At 35.6% G+C, this 20,282-nt stretch overlaps 1 protein-coding gene across 2 annotated transcripts in view; it reads right to left on the reverse strand.

Annotated features, from left to right (window-relative positions):
- LOC137391668 (uncharacterized) overlaps positions 1-20,282 on the reverse strand; it is a 102,785-nt gene that overhangs the window by 78,480 nt on the left and 4,023 nt on the right. For both annotated transcript variants that reach the window (XM_068078184.1, XM_068078186.1), the window contains exons 2-5: positions 15,868-15,987; positions 12,853-12,933; positions 11,130-11,201; positions 8,690-8,872 (exon numbers count right to left, since the gene is read on the reverse strand). In XM_068078184.1, the coding sequence (XP_067934285.1) occupies positions 8,690-8,872; positions 11,130-11,201; positions 12,853-12,933; positions 15,868-15,987 (456 nt within the window). The remainder of the gene's footprint in view (positions 1-8,689; positions 8,873-11,129; positions 11,202-12,852; positions 12,934-15,867; positions 15,988-20,282) is intronic.

Below are 20,282 nucleotides of genomic sequence, written 5' to 3' on the forward strand. Positions count from 1 at the left end.
TGCTGATTATTTCAGATTTACATCTAAAGCCTTTTATAGTAGTTTTATTTTGTTTCCTAATTTATTTGAAGTCTTCACAAAACATTTTCCTCATGATATGAAGTCTGAAAGTTACAGTTGTTTGACAAAGTTTAAAAACCGTCACAGTTGTGTTGTTTTTCCTCTTAATTTATTTCAACTACACAAAACACTTTTCTCGTAATATGAAGTTTGAAAGTTAGAATGGTAACTGTTTTATATGTTAAATAAAAAGAACTTTTCTGTGCAAAGATTTTTGTTACCCGGGCAACGCCGGGTATTCAACTAGTATATATATATATTCATAGTAAGTTCTTTAATCAAATTGCATGTACTTCTCATTTCTTTTAGCCGAAGACAACCACTGAGAACGCTGTAAATAAGCAATGGATCGTCCACATCGACCTTTACAAACATACTTTAACTTTGACTAACAATCATTTTACAGTGCCCATTTATTTTTCTGCCTTTAGAGATATGTGTTTTGGAGTATCTTACTATCTAAAATTGCACAAGCTGTTACATTATCAAAGAAGACTGAAGTCCGGAAGCACTGTGGTTATGAACATTTCTTTTGTTCGTTCCTATATAGATTCTGTTACTGGTCAAAGTTTTTCTATGCATGTGACATGAAAATTTCTAAGTGACATGACTAAGTGAGACAGTAAGTACTAGTAATAGTTATACATGCGAACACTTACATATCATAATTATCACTACTAGCTTCTAGAACAACTCTTACTGTTTGTATATTCTTACTTTTGCTTTGCTTCTACTCTTTCTGCTCTTTACTTTTGCTGCTGCTGCTACTTTTAACATCAATATACTTCCTATATATATTTCTGCTGCCTATATTCTTCATACATATATGACGGCATTTACGAAAATTTGAAAAGAATTTTTTTTTAATGTATCACAATAACCAATAAGGGATGCAACAAATATTTCTTTTGCAATATTCAAAAATCTATTTTTGTTTTACAATCCCAACCTATAAAACTGTTATAGCTGCTAGCTAAATAATTGAAAATAATAACTTGCTTAATAAATTGAAAAACATGCAAGCAATACAAAAGAACCAGAATTTCTACTAGTTTTAGTTGCCAGGATCAAATCTGAAGAAGGTCTGCACATGAACAAAGTTTATTAACACTTGATAAATTCCTGAATGCTTATCGACTTCATTCCATGGCATCTACAGGCTGATCAAGTATTCTGAGAAGCCTGTGAACTGTACATCACTTATTGCACTAGCTAGCCTAACAGGCTTGCAGTCCCAACACCTAATGACCTCCAGCAATGATATGTTCTGAGAATGTGTTATTAGTTTATTCTGCATTACGTACTGCATAATATATACAACGATAATAACAAAATACATGTATGTATGCCACAAAAATATAAGTGTATTCTCGCAAACATATATAACATAACAGCAAAAAAGTTGGTTTTCAGTGACTGATGCAATAAAAGTAGGTGTATGGAACATGACATTTAGTCATATTCTAAATGCGAATGAATCGTAGCTGGTACATGTATGATATTACATTACCATACATCAAATGGTTAAAGATGCTATACAATAGAAACAACACACAATGAATTCATTAGATTGACAAAGCCTATTACATAATAACAAACAGTTGATTTGATACACTACAATGAAAACTAGCAACAGAGAAGACAACTTCCATAAATATTTGGCTTGCGATAATAGTCACAAATAGTGCCTATAACCGAGTAAGCATCAATTGGCATAAGGAATAAATCTCTCCACACTTTGGTTCACAGTTAAAATATAACATAATTCATGTTGTCATAAGTTGTTACCCATCTAAATAAAAAAATGATATAAAAAAAATTATTTGAAAACAAATAATTCACCCGATGGCATCATAGAATATCTATCCTGATCAATGATAAGTTGTCCAAGTGATTAACAGCTCTTCTTGATTGGTTAGTAATTGTGATGTCATAGCACTATTCTATTAGCAGTAAGAAGCCATGTTGAACACTGGATGCTCTAATGAACAGAATAGTTAAACATCAAAAGACTAATACTATTCTCCTAATAAAACACCTGAGAGCAACATTGAGAAGGTTTAGTGTTGTAATGGTGCTGTTGGAAATTCTAATAACCTAACCTTATCAATAGCTAACTAAAATCTGTATTTGTATTAGTATATTAGTGTAGTGTCTCCTGATGAAGGTAAATTACTTCTTTGTTTTATAACCTCGTTAGACCAACCAGTCTTCCACATTTCCACATCACACTCCGTAGTACTACCATACCAGTCTGTAATAGAGATATAGAACAAACACTAATAAACACGAGTCGAAGTATTAATTTTCCGAACCCTCAAAGGTTATGAGCCTTCACATAAAGTTGCTTAAAAAATTGCACAGAATTGTCGAAAGAAAAATTTTGAAGGAATATGACAGCTATAAGTTTGGAATATCCTCTATTTGATGCACGTTCAATAAATTTGGAGAAAATACAATGAATATTGTCTTTTTGTCAAAAAAAATTGAATCGTACACAACACACATTCTCAACTGAGTAGCAGAATATATAGCGCAGCCATTTCATCCTAAGCAATTTCATAACCTGACCATAATCATTCTACGGTGTTCCTAGTATATAAGAAAATACGGTGTTAATGATTGCCATATCTAAAAGAATTGAACTGAGGATTTAAGAAATAAAAACTTGTGGTGGTAAATCTCTATGACAAAGTTGTTTTCCTTCATGTGAGAATATAAAATAAAATATTTCCTTGAACTAAAGTACGTCAAAGAAATAAGTGATAAAAATCACATGAAAATGAATAGAAACTAGAAAAACTGTCACTTTTTTGTCACAGAACGAAATCAATGGTATTTGGATCAAATCATTTTCCAGGCCAGTGTTAATATAAAATAAATGCTTGGAAATTTGAGAGGATAAAATCAACATTTTTTATGTAATACTTGATTTCTAACAACACCTCGTTACCATTATATATAAACTAGCCACAATGATGAGAAGGTGTGAGTAAAGTGTACATATACCGGTATCTAGCCATAATGAGGTGGTGTGAGTAGTGTACACATACCGGTCTCTAGCCATAATGAGGTGGTGTGAGTAGTGTACACATACCAGTATCTAGCCATAATGAGGTGGTGTGAGTAGTGTACACATACCGGTCTCTAGCCATAATGAGGTGGTGTGAGTAGTGTACACATACCGGTATCTAGCCATAATGAGGTGGTGTGAGTAGTGTACATATACCGGTATCTAGCCATAATGAGGTGATGTGAGTAGTGTACATATACCAGTATCTAGCCATAATGAGGTGGTGTGTGTAGTGTACATATACCGGTCTCTAGCCATAATGAGGTGATGTGAGTAGTGTACACATACCGGTCTCTAGCCATAATGAGGTGATGTGAGTAGTGTACATATACCAGTATCTAGCCATAATGAGGTGATGTGAGTAGTGTACACATACCGGTATCTAGCCATAATGAGGTGATGTGAGTAGCGTACACATACCAGTATCTAGCCATAATGAGGTGGTGTGAGTAGTGTACACATACCGGTCTCTAGCCATAATGAGGTGATGTGAGTAGTGTAGACATACCAGTATCTAGCCATAATGAGGTGGTGTGAGTAGTGTACACATACCGGTCTCTAGCCATAATGAGGTGATGTGAGTAGTGTACATATACTGGTATCTAGCCATAATGAGGTGATGTGAGTAGTGTACATATACCAGTATCTAGCCATAATGAGGTGATGTGAGTAGTGTACACATACCGGTATCTAGTCATAATGAGGTGATGTGAGTAGTGTAGACATACCGGTCTCTAGCCATAATGAGGTGGTGTGAGTAGTGTACACATACCGGTATCTAGCCATAATGAGGTGATGTGAGTAGTGTACACATACCGGTATCTAGCCATAATGAGGTGATGTGAGTAGTGTAGACATACCAGTATCTAGCCATAATGAGGTGATGTGAGTAGTGTACACATACCGGTATCTAGCCATAATGAGGTGATGTGAGTAGTGTAGACATACCAGTATTTAGCCATAATGAGGTGATGTGAGTAGTGTACACATACCGGTATCTAGCCATAATGAGGTGATGTGAGTAGTGTACATATACCGGTCTCTAGCCATAATGAGGTGGTGTGAGTAGTGTACACATACCGGTATCTAGCCATAATGAGGTGATGTGAGTAGTGTACACATACCGGTATCTAGCCATAATGAGGTGATGTGAGTAGTGTAGACATACCAGTATCTAGCCATAATGAGGTGATGTGAGTAGTGTACACATACCGGTATCTAGCCATAATGAGGTGATGTGAGTAGTGTAGACATACCAGTATCTAGCCATAATGAGGTGATGTGAGTAGTGTACACATACCGGTCTCTAGCCATAATGAGGTGATGTGAGTAGTGTACATATACCGGTATCTAGCCATAATGAGGTGATGTGAGTAGTGTACACATACCGGTATCTAGCCATAATGAGGTGATGTGAGTAGTGTAGACATACCAGTATCTAGCCATAATGAGGTGATGTGAGTAGTGTACACATACCGGTCTCTAGCCATAATGAGGTGATGTGAGTAGTGTACATATACCGGTATCTAGCCATAATGAGGTGATGTGAGTAGTGTACACATACCGGTATCTAGCCATAATGAGGTGATGTGAGTAGTGTAGACATACCAGTATCTAGCCATAATGAGGTGGTGTGAGTAGTGTACACATACCGGTCTCTAGCCATAATGAGGTGGTGTGAGTAGTGTACACATACCGGTATCTAGCCATAATGAGGTGGTGTGAGTAGTGTACACATACCAGTATCTAGCCATAATGAGGTGATGTGAGTAGTGTAGACATACCAGTATCTAGCTATAATGAGGTGATGTGAGTAGTGTACACATACTGGTATCTAGCCATAATGAGGTGGTGTGAGTAGTGTAGACATACCAGTATCTAGCCATAATGAGGTGATGTGAGTAGTGTAGACATACCAGTATCTAGCCATAATGAGGTGATGTGAGTAGTGTACACATACCGGTATCTAGCCATAATGAGGTGGTGTGAGTAGTGTACACATACCGGTAACTAGCCATAATGAGGTGGTGTGAGTAGTGTACACATACCGGTATCTAGTCATAATGAGGTGATGAGAGTAGTGTAGACATACCAGTATCTAGCCATAATGAGGTGATGTGAGTAGTGTACACATACCGGTCTCTAGCCATAATGAGGTGATGTGAGTAGTGTACATATACCGGTATCTAGCCATAATGAGGTGATGTGAGTAGTGTACACATACCGGTATCTAGCCATAATGAGGTGATGTGAGTAGTGTAGACATACCAGTATCTAGCCATAATGAGGTGATGTGAGTAGTGTACACATACCGGTATCTAGCCATAATGAGGTGATGTGAGTAGTGTAGACATACCAGTATCTAGCCATAATGAGGTGATGTGAGTAGTGTAGACATACCAGTATCTAGCCATAATGAGGTGATGTGAGTAGTGTACACATACCGGTATCTAGCCATAATGAGGTGATGTGAGTAGTGTAGACATACCAGTATCTAGCCATAATGAGGTGATGTGAGTAGTGTACACATACCGGTATCTAGCCATAATGAGGTGATGTGAGTAGTGTACACATACCAGTATCTAGCCATAATGAGGTGGTGTGTGTAGTGTACATATACCGGTATCTAGCCATAATGAGGTGGTGTGAGTAGTGTACACATACCAGTATCTAGCTATAATGAGGTGATGTGAGTAGTGTAGACATACCAGTATCTAGCCATAATGAGGTGATGTGAGTAGTGTACACATACCGGTATCTAGCCATAATGAGGTGGTGTGAGTAGTGTACACATACTGGTAACTAGCCATAATGAGGTGATGTGAGTAGTGTACACATACCGGTATCTAGTCATAATGAGGTGATGAGAGTAGTGTAGACATACCGGTCTCTAGCCATAAAGAGGTGATGTGAGTAGTGTACACATACCGGTATCTAGCCATAATGAGGTGATGTGAGTAGTGTACACATACCGGTATCTAGCCATAATGAGGTGGTGTGAGTAGTGTACATATACCGGTAACTAGCCATAATGAGGTGATGTGAGTAGTGTAGACATACCAGTATCTAGCCATAATGAGGTGATGTGAGTAGTGTACACATACCGGTAACTAGCCATAATGAGGTGGTGTGAGTAGTGTACACATACCGGTATCTAGTCATAATGAGGTGATGAGAGTAGTGTACACATACCGGTCTCTAGCCATAAAGAGGTGATGTGAGTAGTGTACACATACCGGTATCTAGCCATAATGAGGTGATGTGAGTAGTGTACATATACCGGTCTCTAGCCATAATGAGGTGATGTGAGTAGTGTACATATACCGGTATCTAGTCATAATGAGGTGATGAGAGTAGTGTACACATACCGGTATCTAGTCATAATGAGGTGATGAGAGTAGTGTACACATACCGGTATCTAGTCATAATGAGGTGATGAGAGTAGTGTACACATACCGGTATCTAGTCATAATGAGGTGATGAGAGTAGTGTACACATACCGGTATCTAGCCATAATGAGGTGATGAGAGTAGTGTACACATACCAGTATCTAGCCATAATGAGGTGATGTGAGTAGTGTAGACATACCAGTATCTAGCCATAATGAGGTGCTGTGAGTAGTGTACACATACCGGTATCTAGCCATAATGAAGTGGTGTGAGTAGTGTACACATACCGGTCTCTAGCCATGAAGTGAAAGGCTGCTTGTAACTTGGACCACCAGTCGAGTACAATATTGAAGCAATGGCGAACTTTCTCAACAGGCACGTAAACTAAAATTCAGAAATAAAAATGAAATATTCTTGAAAAAATCTTCCATTTGATCAGAGATAAACTACCGAACTGGCAATTATTTTAAACCAAGCGGTATCAACTTTGGATTTTATACCAGACAACTGGCTCGTCCAGTAAATATTCTTTACTACAGCAAGAGCCGTCTCTGTCCGAAACTGCAGTCTAAATATTTTTTCCTAACAGTGAGAGGTTAGGAAAAAATATTGCATCATATGGGATTAGAACCCATGATTTTTGGCATGAACTTTTAGTGCTTCTGAATATGAGATCATCATCAGATGCGCTTTCTTGGCACATCTGACGATCTCCTACAGCACACTCAGCTGCTAACGTACCAGTATGTAATATGACACCACCAGCACGCTAAGTTTACATAAAACACTGCACCATTTTGTATATATGATTCATACGGTGCTCAATTAGTGTGTCACCAAGACTGATATCTTCTCATACAGTACATCAGAGTGAGACTAGAGCGATAAGAAAGAATACAGTACATAATACAAAAGAGATAAAGGCTCATACTTTAACGCCAAAAGAGTGTCAATGTTACCTTTAACCTTGTAAAGTAGGAGGTTTGTTTACAAAAAAACAATAGACATGAGTAGGGGTCTTAATTGAACCATTTTAACAGGTTCCTCATACTGATCATTAGAGCCAAGCTGTACACTGTACTGCCTCACTATATACATGTACTGCACTGCTGTACACTGTACTGACTCATTATATACATGTACTGCACTGTTGTACACTGTACTGACTCATTATATACATGTACTGTACTGCTGTACATGGTACTGACTCATTATATACATGTACTGCACTGCTGTACACTGTACTGACTCATTATATACATGTACTGTACTACTGTACACTGTACTGACTCATTATGTACATGTACTGTACTGCTGTACACTGTACTGACTCATTATATACATGTACTGTACTGCTGTACACAGTATTAACTCATTATATACATGTACTGTACTGCTGTACACAGTACTGACTCATTATATACATGTACTGTACTATTGTACACTGTACCGACTCACTATATACATGTACTGTACTGCTGTACACTGTACTGACTCATTATATACATGTACTGCACTGCTGTACACTGTACTGACTCATTATATACATGTACTGTACTAATGTACACTGTACTGACTCATTATGTACATGTACTGTACTGCTGTACACTGTACTGACTCATTATATACATGTACTGTACTGCTGTACACAGTACTAACTCATTATATACATGTACTGTACTGCTGTACACAGTACTGACTCATTATATACATGTACTGTACTATTGTACACTGTACCGACTCACTATATACATGTACTGTACTGCTGTACACTGTACTGACTCATTATATACATGTACTGTACTACTGTACACTGTACTGACTCACTATATACATGTACTGTACTGCTGTACACTGTACTGACTCATTATATACATGTACTGTACTACTGTACACTGTACTGACTCATTATATACATGTACTGTACTACTGTACACTGTACTGACTCATTATATACATGTACTGTACTGCTGTACACTGTAATGAACTTTTAATTAATTCTTGTTACGACAATAAAATTACTAAAATTATTAAACATAAGCTATCATTACTAAATGAAAATAAAGAAACTTGAGTGGTCACTAAACACAAGCTACAGTAAAGCCGCCAAGAAAAAGAGATTATTATACATATGTATAGAATGTAGGAAATAACCTCGCAAACATACCTGTGCAGGCCATCTCTTTTGCCAAGTCAGCATTATTTTCCGCCTTACAAGCAGACCTAACAGCAGTGTTTGCAGCGCCTTCGGCTCGGCAAGCAATCGTTTCGACAAAAGCAGTCTGTGATCGAACAGCTTCTGTTGCACTTTTAGTGTTTTCAAGGTCATCATCGTGCTTGGCAATCTTTTCTGTAAAACAAAAGGTTATAAGATGAACAAGGTTTGGAAAACAAACAAATCTTCTTAAATACATTCAGACCTCCACGTACAAAATTGGAGGTACTGTACGTGTATATATACACGTACGTATACGTATATACACTACACATGTATATATACATACATGTATATATACATGTATGTATATATACATGCATGTATATATACATGTATGTATATATAAAATACATTGTAATTTGCAGTTGCCGCAATTAGAATCATCTTTTTGATTTTTACACTTGTCATTTTAGATTAAGTAACAATTTTATCATTCATAAAGATTTCAATGTATTGACTTGTTATTTTAGCCTTGGCGATTGGTCAAGAAGTTTAGCAGTTAAGTTTATGACTGTAGTATCATTAGATGAAACAACTCGGTACATATCAATGCAAAAAAGTTTCAGTTTGCTATATGGTATGCAGATGAGGAATCAAGCCCCAGCCACAACAGTGATAGCATTGGATCCTAACCATTAGACTACCTAGGAATTGCATTGCATGACTAAACACATTTCAGACGCTTACTGGGCCAAATTTGGAGACTCCATCCTCTGCGGAAACGAAAAAAATCACGTAAACAAGTTCAGGAGAGAAAGAGACTTGACCAAAAGCATGGGCCAATCTTGCATTTAATTTTGGAGAAAAAAAAGATGTTAGAGCTTAAGCTATTTAGAATGAGGAAACAGCAAAAATCAGCCTTGAAATCCTCTTAAAAATAGTGTCTCAAAATTAAAACACAGCAAATAGCTATGTAATAGACAATGTTGAAAGATAATTCCAAAACTCCATGAGCTATACCACTTGTTCCCGCTTTAATGTCTAGTACAGTGGACCCTGGGTTATGGCGTCCCGGGATATTGCGTCCGGTCTTGCGGTTTTTTCGTCTCACGATGTGGAACACAAAGTTTTTCAGGCCCCTCGTTACGGTATTTTCCACAGCCCACGACATGTTAATTGTCAGTTCTTATGTCTGATAACTAAAGTACCCTAGGACACTTATATTTCGCTAGTATTTAGTTTCGTGAGTAGCATACAGAGTAAAATTTCGCTGCAACTTAATTTCGCAACTCTGATGAGTGCGAAAATATAATGATGTGAAAATAAATGCAGTGGAACAAACATAATTATATTCCTCAGGTTCGGTTTGCCGGTAAGAAAATTTTTTCATTTTGGGACTAGTTTGTAATTGTGAACCGCAGGTAGAATTGTATGGCCGAGATCGATAATGCAATGTGATCGCGTGCTGCCATTTGTTTCTTGGACTACTGTAGAATGGAATTTAATTACGCTGAAAATTTTAAAGCTTTTGTCACAATTTAGCTCGTTTTTATATTAACATATTTTTATTTTAACGATCAACGGTGTTGTGTATAGGTATTATTTTTAACGTTTTCCCAAACACTCAACTGCTGCTAATAATTGCTGAACATCTTTATTACAGTAATTACAAGTTGTATACAAATACATACATGATACAGCTGCTAGTAATACTACAGCTACAGATACTAGCACAGTGTGTAGTTATTATAACTTCTTCTCTTCCTTTTTTATTAGTGTTATTTATCAGAGCTAACTCTTTCTCTATTGCCTCATCTTCTGAACCATTATAAGTTACTGAAGAGGTGTCAGTGGTAAATCCAAACCTTTCCAGAGCCATGCTGCTTGTGTAGTACTGTGAGTGTCAGTGTGTTTTATTTTCTTTCAACACGCGGTGCTCACTGCATCGATTGATGTCCCCAACAAACGATAACGCTACTAATGCGTGTGCATTGACATCAAATTCCTATCATTATAAATCATTCTTAATGGGAAAATAATCATAATTAATTGCAAAATAATAACGTAATAAATTCTGACAGTCAAATTATTTTGTTGGTTTATATTTTAACGATGCTATAGTGGTCGTTAAAAACGTTAAAATAAATGTGGTTATAAAATTCCATTCTACAGTATCAACGAACAAAGCTATTTAATTCCGCGTTTTCGCTCGTTCGTTATGATAGTTTAGTTTCGCTCATGAAATGTTCGCGAGAGGATGACTCCGCGAAAACGCGAAAGTTAGATGAGGCGAATACATAAGTGTCCTAAGGTATGTACTAAGATGGTCTGCAATAAACAACTGAATATAATTTACACTAAAATAAAGAAGTAACATTTTGATTTCAAAGGATTCAACACAATTGGAAGTTGAATAAAGCTGACCAATAAACAGAGTAAAGATACATACTGCCAAAATGATTGCTTCTTTCTATCTCCTGCTTCAGTAGCAGACGGTTGAGTAGTGCAGCATCCTTTATAGCTGTAATACAACATCGGAATCAGGAAATACTAAAGCACTACACATAGGGCCTACTAGTAAGAAGCAACTAACCCATGACTGTATATATCGTAAAGCCTCTATTTGAGCGCCGTGGCACTGCATTTTTCAACCATTACCTTGAAGTGGCAATGCGTTAGATCTGGCGTTTAATTAGAGGGTGGTGCATCATTTTTCGAATAGCTCATCAGTATTTTTGGAAGATTAATTTAACCCTTTTACGGACAAAGCGATGCTAACGCCACCTTTATTTTCCACACTATATGCCATCTGCCTCAGTATTTTTGCTAAGCATTTTTCATATACGCCGAGTTATATATAATATAGTTAATATAATAGAGCTAATATAATATAGTTAATATAATAGAGGTAATATAATAGAGTTATATATAATATAGTTAATATAATATAGTTAATATAATAGAGCTAATATAATATAGTTAATATAATAGAGGTAATATAATAGAGTTATATATAATATAGTTAATATAATATAGTTAATATAATAGAGCTAATATAATATAGTTAATATAATAGAGGTAATATAATAGAGTTATATATAATATAGTTAATATAATAGAGTTAATATAAGACCAAGTTAAACAAGGGACTACTTTAGGTAAAACATTAGACAGATACGGCTATTAATTATTTTGATGGTATCACTTTGAAAGTTTTAAAGAAATATCCATAAAGCTTTGGAGTTAAGAAACAGACTTCAATACGTCACAACAATGGCTGCTATTACGCCGTATGGCATTCCTGACGATTATTCTCATCATTCATATAATAACTATAACTCAGACTGTTTGCTTTAAAGCTGCCAATAGGAATATGCGTTTGAACCTACTTTGAGAATAACGGGTACATATGACATGAGGAGGATGACACACTGAGCAGGTTGAAATATATCAATGCAAAAGACACTGATATACTAAGACCCAGCTACTGCGGAAGAAATGTTGGAGCATTGAAAATGTTCAAATGAGTTCTTAAGAAGATGTGTAGGCAAGTTATGAAATAAAATGCTGTGGGAAAAATTCCTACATGAGACAATACTATAAAAGTTTATGCTATGGGATACAATAGAATATAATTCTATGACATAGGATACTATGATATAAAACGTTACGCTATGGAATACTTTGTTAAAGAACACAATGCTGTGAAACACGATGATATAAGATACAAAGCCATAGTACACTGACAGGGTTTGATCACCAGTCTACATGCTACCTTTGTATCTAGTTTATATTCAATGGTTTCATCAGTATGTACATAGCTTACACGCTGTCTGTGTATCTGCGCTGGTTTGAAGATTTAAACATGACCTTGCAAAAACTATTAATACTTGATCTAAAAATTTTAGCGAGGAAGTGTGAGAGAAGATTCATAAAAAAGTAAAAACAGCGTCATTCAAATTTCTAAACCATACTTTTCATTTACCTGCCGGCGGAATATCTCTCGTGACTGTCATATAGTAATGACAGTAGAAACTACTGCACTTGGTAACAGTCAACCATTCTTGTATAAAAGTAGATTGCGGCTTAAATCAAACAAATAATATACAAATACAATATAAGAAAACTAAGGTTAAAATGCTGATTTAAAGCCAATATGGTCATAACAAAACCTTTGACGTTCACACCCATCCTCTCCAGGTCTTCTCTCAGAGCCTTTACAGGTACTTTATCGGCAGCATTTCTAGATAATTCTGCAAGTATCACAACAAATTTAATACTGAATTGTCCAGGTTTTTCCCTTTTATGCAAACTGTAAACTTTAGATTTGTACAAATTGCTTCCTTGGCTTGCAATAAAGGTTTTTTATGATGTAATTATACACAGGCTAAAAAGATGTGAGCGGTTTTAAAGTGAAACATATTGGCTTGTCAGAGTCACTACACATCATACTTACATCTTGTATTTACACCTCGTACTTTCATTATGCACTTACATTTCGTACCAACATTTTGTAGTCACATCTAGTACTTACTTCTCACATTCATGTTACAGTCAATGTGTAAAATTAGTAAATTTGTAAAATGCCTGAAATTTTCAGTCAATATACAAATTGTCTGATTCACTCAGTTATTTTACAAATTTTAAAAAATGACTGAAATTTTCAGAAATTTGCAAATTGACTAAAATCAATCCATTTGACAGATTGCCTGAGAAATTGATATGAAGTATGACAAGTCATTTACATCAAGAAGAACATCAACTATCAACTATATGCATTCACATATTGTTTAACATTTTTGTTAACGCTAAAAAGCTGCTACCATTTAGTATTTCAAAAATCATTCTTTTAATAAGTACAAATATGATGTGTAATATTTGATTGAGGATTGTATACAGTTAAACACATGTTAATATTAAATACCTGAATCAGACACTTGAATACTAAGATGCTTGGATGAGTTGCATAGGGTAGCTGTTTACCATAATTAATGGTGTGCTAAATTTAATGAGGCCATTTCAGGCAGTAATTAGAGCCTAACAGCAGTGTCTGGTAAAGTACTCACATTAAAGGAGGCAGCTATCCACAAATCCATTTGATCTTGGTATCAATGAAACAACACAATTTAAAAATCCAAACTAATTGTTGCTAAAACAGCCATTACATGTAGCTCATTTTAAATTATGCATGTATTTACACTGATTAAAGTGTAAATACCTTCTACCAAAACATAGGGTTCACTTGAATTACAATCGTATCATACGGTCATTGATTATGCTAACTTACAAATTACTAGTTTCAGTTTCTTCTGACACTCAATGTGTAAGGATTTCTGCACACTTATTCATAGCTTTGGTCTACTTGTTGCGGCCACCATGTCCATTTGAAACATGTGTACATTTGATGATATCAAGCAAATCATCAAATGTGAGCAAAGTAAATGAGGTCTTGAGAGTCATTCTTGCGCTTACAAAAATCAATTTCTCAATATCACCACATTAAAAAATGATTTTATATCTGCAGATTTCATAGCTCATAGCCATGGTTAGTCTTCTTTGAGCTGCAGATGCTTTTTTCTGTTTTTCTAGCAACAAGAAGTACCCTTCCTTTGTCATGAGAACAGAGTTTTTATCTGCATTTTTCATATCTAACAGCTCCTTGCAGAACCTGGATTCCATAGTGTCTGTCATCATTGGCATCCAGCAGGAAATGAGTACCAGGTACCAATACTGACATCTATTTATTGAGTGCCCGAAGGCTTTGATGTTCGTAATTGTGCAGTCAGAACTGGTGTGTTTCAAGATAATCTCCATCTTCTCAATCAAATATTACACATCATTTGTTGCGCTTATTAAAACAACATATTTTCAAATATTAAATAGTAGTAAGTTATACAAGATTTGAATGCATATATGTATGAGATAGTTGATACTCTGGTTGACGTAAATGACTTCTTTCAGGCAGCCTGTCTAAAAAGGGACTGGTTTTTAGTCAAGTGTGAATGACTGAAAATTTCTTTAATTTTGTAAAAATCACTGAGTGAATCAGGCAATTTATAAATAGGCTGAAAATTTCAGGCATTTTACAAATTGAGTGATTTTACACATTGACTAACATTTACATCACATATGTTCATCTCATGCTTACACCCCATACTTACACCCCATACTTACACGTCGTATTTACATATCATACTTACATCTCATACGTACATACTGTAGCCTACTCAGTTAACAGCAGCCAAAAGGATTTAATTTAGCGCAGCAAATTTTAGTTTTCAGTTTCTATGTAATGAAAATTAGCCTTTTTGTTGTCAGCCATCACAGAAATACAAGCTGCATGGTTGGGAAATTTTATGCCACATAGAAAACCCAGCGCATGAGCGGGAAAATTTTATGCCACAGAAAAACCCTTGAATGCATCAGCAGGGAAATTTTTTGCCACAGAAAAACCCAGTGCATGAGCGGGGAAATTTTATGCCACAGAAAAACCTAACATCTCCATGGGAAATGTTGTGTTACATCAAAAAATTACCAGTTGCATGGTTGGAAAACTTTATGCTCAATCGCAAAATATTTGAGAGATTCTTCTATTCTAAACTAGCATACTTGATGAATGTGTTCATGTGTGCTAAGTTGCTAACTAACAGCCAAACGACATAAGCCATTTTGAACGTTAAGGGAATTCTGCAAAATTTAATCTTGACCCATGACCAATATTTGCATATTTACATGTTGTACAGTAACAGAAGATGATATCGATGAATAATGGGTGAAAGTCAGTCATATAATGTATGCGGAAACCTGAAGTATTATACTAATAGAAGAGATCAAATTTGTTTCAATCAACCAACCAGAAATGGTTGCATTTAGACCAAGTAAAAAGCAAACAGCAGTCAACAGAGTATGTTCAGACTATGCTAAAAAGTTAGCACTCCCTGACATGCATTTCATTTGTGATATTGAATTTGTCAAAGGCTGTCAATGAATATCTCGAGACTGATAAATATTTTGATCAGTTGAACTGATTTTAAACTATATGTGATACAACTTTTCACCTAGCCTTAAATCCAAAAATGAAAGCTTTGCAGTAGTAATCCTAGGGGAGAGAGGCTAAACCATAGATATTTCATACTGAAGTTTATTAAAGAAAAGCAAATGCTAAAACGAATTTCAGCTGCCTTTACCAGTGACAATGACTGTTAGATTCTCAAGTTGCCTCTCAATGCCTTCGACTCGAGACTGCAGTGCAACCACAACCAGTTCAACTTGCTCACTGGGTCCATAATTGCCTTCATCAACCATTGCTGCCCGTAATAAACATGTGGTTTGACAAAAAAAACATAAACGACAAACCATATACAGTAAACATTCCTATAACATAAACTTCATTTTAAGTAAACGTGTTCTTTACATAACAAAGAATTTATGTAAAGTTTTTGCTTCGTATTACGTAAGAATCAGTCAGAATTCAAGTCAGTGTAAGTGTCAAACTTAATTTTAGTTAGTTTAATTTAAATAACGAGAGTTCCATAATTAGCTTTAAACATCATTGTTTTCTTTTGCCACATTTGGGCAAGAAAACGACATTTAGAAGTATCTATATTATATACACCATAAATCCTCGTGCCACATACATTTGATAGTATCTCTGAGAATGTGAATGAGAATCTCTAGAATAGAAATAGGGAAAGGGTTGAAAAATACAGCTCCGCTATTTATTTGAATGCTACATCTATTAAACATATTTGTAACAAATTTGTAAATTTAAAGCATATTATTTAATAGCGCCCTTGCGATTATCTTAACACACCTTACAATGGATCGACGCTCTCAACTCCTCGTCTATTGCACATAAAAATCCAGGTTTGTATGCAAACTGTAGCAAACATATCAATGAGTGCAACGATATTTTATTCAATGTTGTTGAATATAGATACACTATATAAAATAAAAATATGCTGTCAAGTTTAGAATAAAACGAAAAATTGAAAGTTCAAACAAATTTCAAAGCAAAACAAAGGCTATAATATCATCGAAGATTAATTGCTGTAATAGATAACAACTGGTAGAGATATCTCTCGGCTTGCCAATGCAAAGTTTATTTGAAGATTTTTGACAAGTTAGAGACACGTTAGCCAATTTATTGCATACAAAAGGTTTAACATCGCTCCACCGGAAAGAAACAGTAAAATATAGGTGACATTAGCTTCGCCTGAAAATGGGCAAAATTTATCTCCCCAAACTTCTGACGAGCCATTTGAAAAATACACCACCAGCCTCTATTTGAACGCCACCTATAATTGACTGCCGCCAGAGAGGAAGGGTCAAAAATTGAGCGCCATGGCGTTAAAATAGATGTTCTACTAAAATAGATGTTCTACGGCGGCTTGAAAAGTTTCAATAAGGTTGGCTGAAAGTCATAGTGAAGGGAAGGCAAAACCCGCCAAAATGGAAACAGGTAATAAAAAATTAGGACAATGACAAAATTAAAGTTCGGTTTAGTAAAACACATACTAAAGCTTAGCGTTAAGCGTGTTAAGTACGCTATACTCATTCAAGTTACATTCAAAGTTTATGTTATGTCATGTAGCGTCACAAAAGTCTAGTGTACTGAACGCGATGCTGTAAAGTCTCTCCTTCACTCTGCTGTTAGCTACCACATCTGGCTCGAAGATATGAACTTCATAACGCTGGATACAGTACTGTACATAGTAATATTACATTTTATTGCAGATCATAACCGCTAAATAGGAAACTAAGGTTACTGCATTAATTTTTTATTAATTTTTAATACGTATTTAAAATTTTAATGTTTTCACCGAGAGATTTGCATTAGATAATTATTATAGATTTCTATGCCTCTTCATACTACATTTTCGCCTTATGATCCCAACACCAGAACGGATTAACTCTGCACAGCAGAGATCCATTGTGTACTAAAAAACAAGTCTATGCAAGCAATCAAGAAGTACTCAACTTAGCCATAATCCCAAGTAAAAAACTTACTAATGCCTAAATAAAACATTTGAATTTTGATAAGTTAATACACGAAGTACCCTACAATGAATTATAAATAGATAACATGAAATATTATCTTGATGGTTGTGAAAAGATCACTGATTATTGAGAATTACAATTATTGAGAATAACTGATGCAAGCTTTCAGTGATTCTAAATAATTTCCTGGACTGTAAATAGTATCATTTGTCTATAAAATTGTTATAAGCACACTTCAGCATAACACTGTGTGATGGTTCTGCCAAGCTCAGCTTTTCTGTTATTGGCCCAGTGTAGCAAAATCAAGTAAAAATATGAAAAAGACTTTCTACCGCCAACGCCAAGGGACAAATCCTTATTAAATGTTGGTGGTATTGAAAAAGGTTGAGAATAGGATGGGAGCACAGGCTAAAACTGTACTAGCGAATCAATCTGGGCCATGTACACAAGTGATTTAAATTATGATGTGATTCAATGGCTAATAACATAGTCTAGGGTGCTCGCTGGAATAAATATAGGCAAAGATACACCTGCTAAATGAACTATAAGGTACCTGCTGCCCTGGACCTGCGAGCAAAGAGAATCACCAAAATTGAGAAAGAATGTTCCTTTGATTGTTTGTTATTAACTTTCTTCCCTCATTAAATAGTGTACAATAGGCGCGCTCCTACAACGTAAATAATTCGTTCCAGAAACGTTTACGTTATTGGGATTTTACGTTTTACAAACAGTGATATACATGTAAATTGCCTAATCCGTCCCAAGATCTTTCCAAAAACACCCCTTTGGCCACACAAAAATGAAAAACTTAACTTTTCAATTTGTGGGATGCACCGTAACTGCAGTATTATTGATTTACATTGACAACTTTTTATAAACATCAACAATGGTTTTCTCAGTCATGGTTGCAGCAATTTTACAATGAAGTTGATGAGGAGCACACATCTTTGAGGTTGATTTATAATAAGTTGCTTATTTTTTTAAACAGCAAAGTAAAACTAATAACAATTTATACAGCTGCAAAACCAAAAAATATTGTAAACAAAAAATATTTCTACTATGACAAAAGTGGTACTACCTGTTCGTCATCTATTTGTATCCAAGAGTCAAAGTTATGATAAAAGAGAACCCCTGACAATACTTCTACTCCTGACATTCAGATTGGTAAACCAACGCTGTAACACCTGCACCAATTGATCGCCTTCAAGTATTTAGTAACGATTACGATTTAGTAACGTCATGGAGGTTGTACATATAATAGACATAACGCTATACGCAAGTTGTTTTTTCTCTCGCAAGTGTGGCAAGACAGGTTTACATTCATATCGAATTTGAGAACTCGCCAGGCTTGACTCTTTACGTCATATGGAATTCTTTACGTAGTATGAAGCAAAAACTGCACATAAATTCTTTACGTTATCTGGAATTTCCGTTATTGGAGGTGTACGTTATAGGAGCATCTACTGTATAATAAAAATGTAGTGAATGTTTTGTACTGTGTAATTGACTGTAATATTTGTTCTTTTTAAAAATAACTGTAATTTTGATCTAAGAATTTCAGCTACTTGTAACCACCAACCATATATGGAGTTGGCTTCTGCTCACTTATATAAGCAGTTGTTTTTATGTTTGAAAGTCAATTGGAATATAGTTGGCAAGGTGATACATAGTACAAACTGTGGTGACAGATTGCAGAGACCAGAGCTGGCTAGAGAGGTCTGATCCCGAAGTGGCCAACGCCACGACCGGGCCAAGCCGTGACTCGTAGACGATACAGCCCTTGGTAACATTTCCAGCCGGCCAAGGGCCGGCATACCACCAAGAGGCGGAGTCAAGCCACTGCAGGAGCTATAAAAGACGCCGCTGCAGCAACTACAAGCACAGCAGCTGGAAGTCTCTCATCAAGCAGTTTACTGTACGTTCATCGCATCTTGAACTGTACTCTTGTCTGTATATTAACTGCGAAATATATGTATTTATTACCTTGCACTCAAGTGGTTTGTTTCTTGTAGCAAATAGCGAAACTCAGCCGGATCCTTTACAATGCAATCATACCTCGACATACGAGCCTAATGTGTTTTATGACTGAGCTCATAAGTCAATTTACTTGCGCATCGAAACACTATCTCTTATATAAAATCACTACGTACAAATTAATCCGTTACCATAATCTGAAAACACCACCTAAACAGGATATTTATGGTGGACAAGCCTGTTTTAATTGTTGTAATACAGTACCTACAATACCTATTCAGTTGTTATAATCTGCAATAAAATGTAACATTACTATGTACACTGCTGTATGAAGTTTTACCTTCGAGACAGATGTTGTGAATAATGACTTTCTGAGAGAGACTTGAGAGCAATGAGGTTCGGCAGGTACTCTAAACTTTTGAGATTTTATGTAACAGAAACTTTGAAGTTAACTTCAATAAATTAAGCTTACACGGTATTACATACATTTGAAGCAAAGCTTTAATCTTCTACTAAACTTTAATTTTATTATCATATTTTTAGCACATGTTTCCGGTTAAGTGGTTTTTGCCTCGCGTAAACTATAAGTTTTAGCCAACCTTTTATAAACTTTTTTCAAACTGATTCG

The sequence above is a fragment of the Watersipora subatra genome, chromosome 3, assembly GCF_963576615.1.
Source record: "Watersipora subatra chromosome 3, tzWatSuba1.1, whole genome shotgun sequence".
NCBI classification, from domain to species: domain Eukaryota; kingdom Metazoa; phylum Bryozoa; class Gymnolaemata; order Cheilostomatida; family Watersiporidae; genus Watersipora; species Watersipora subatra.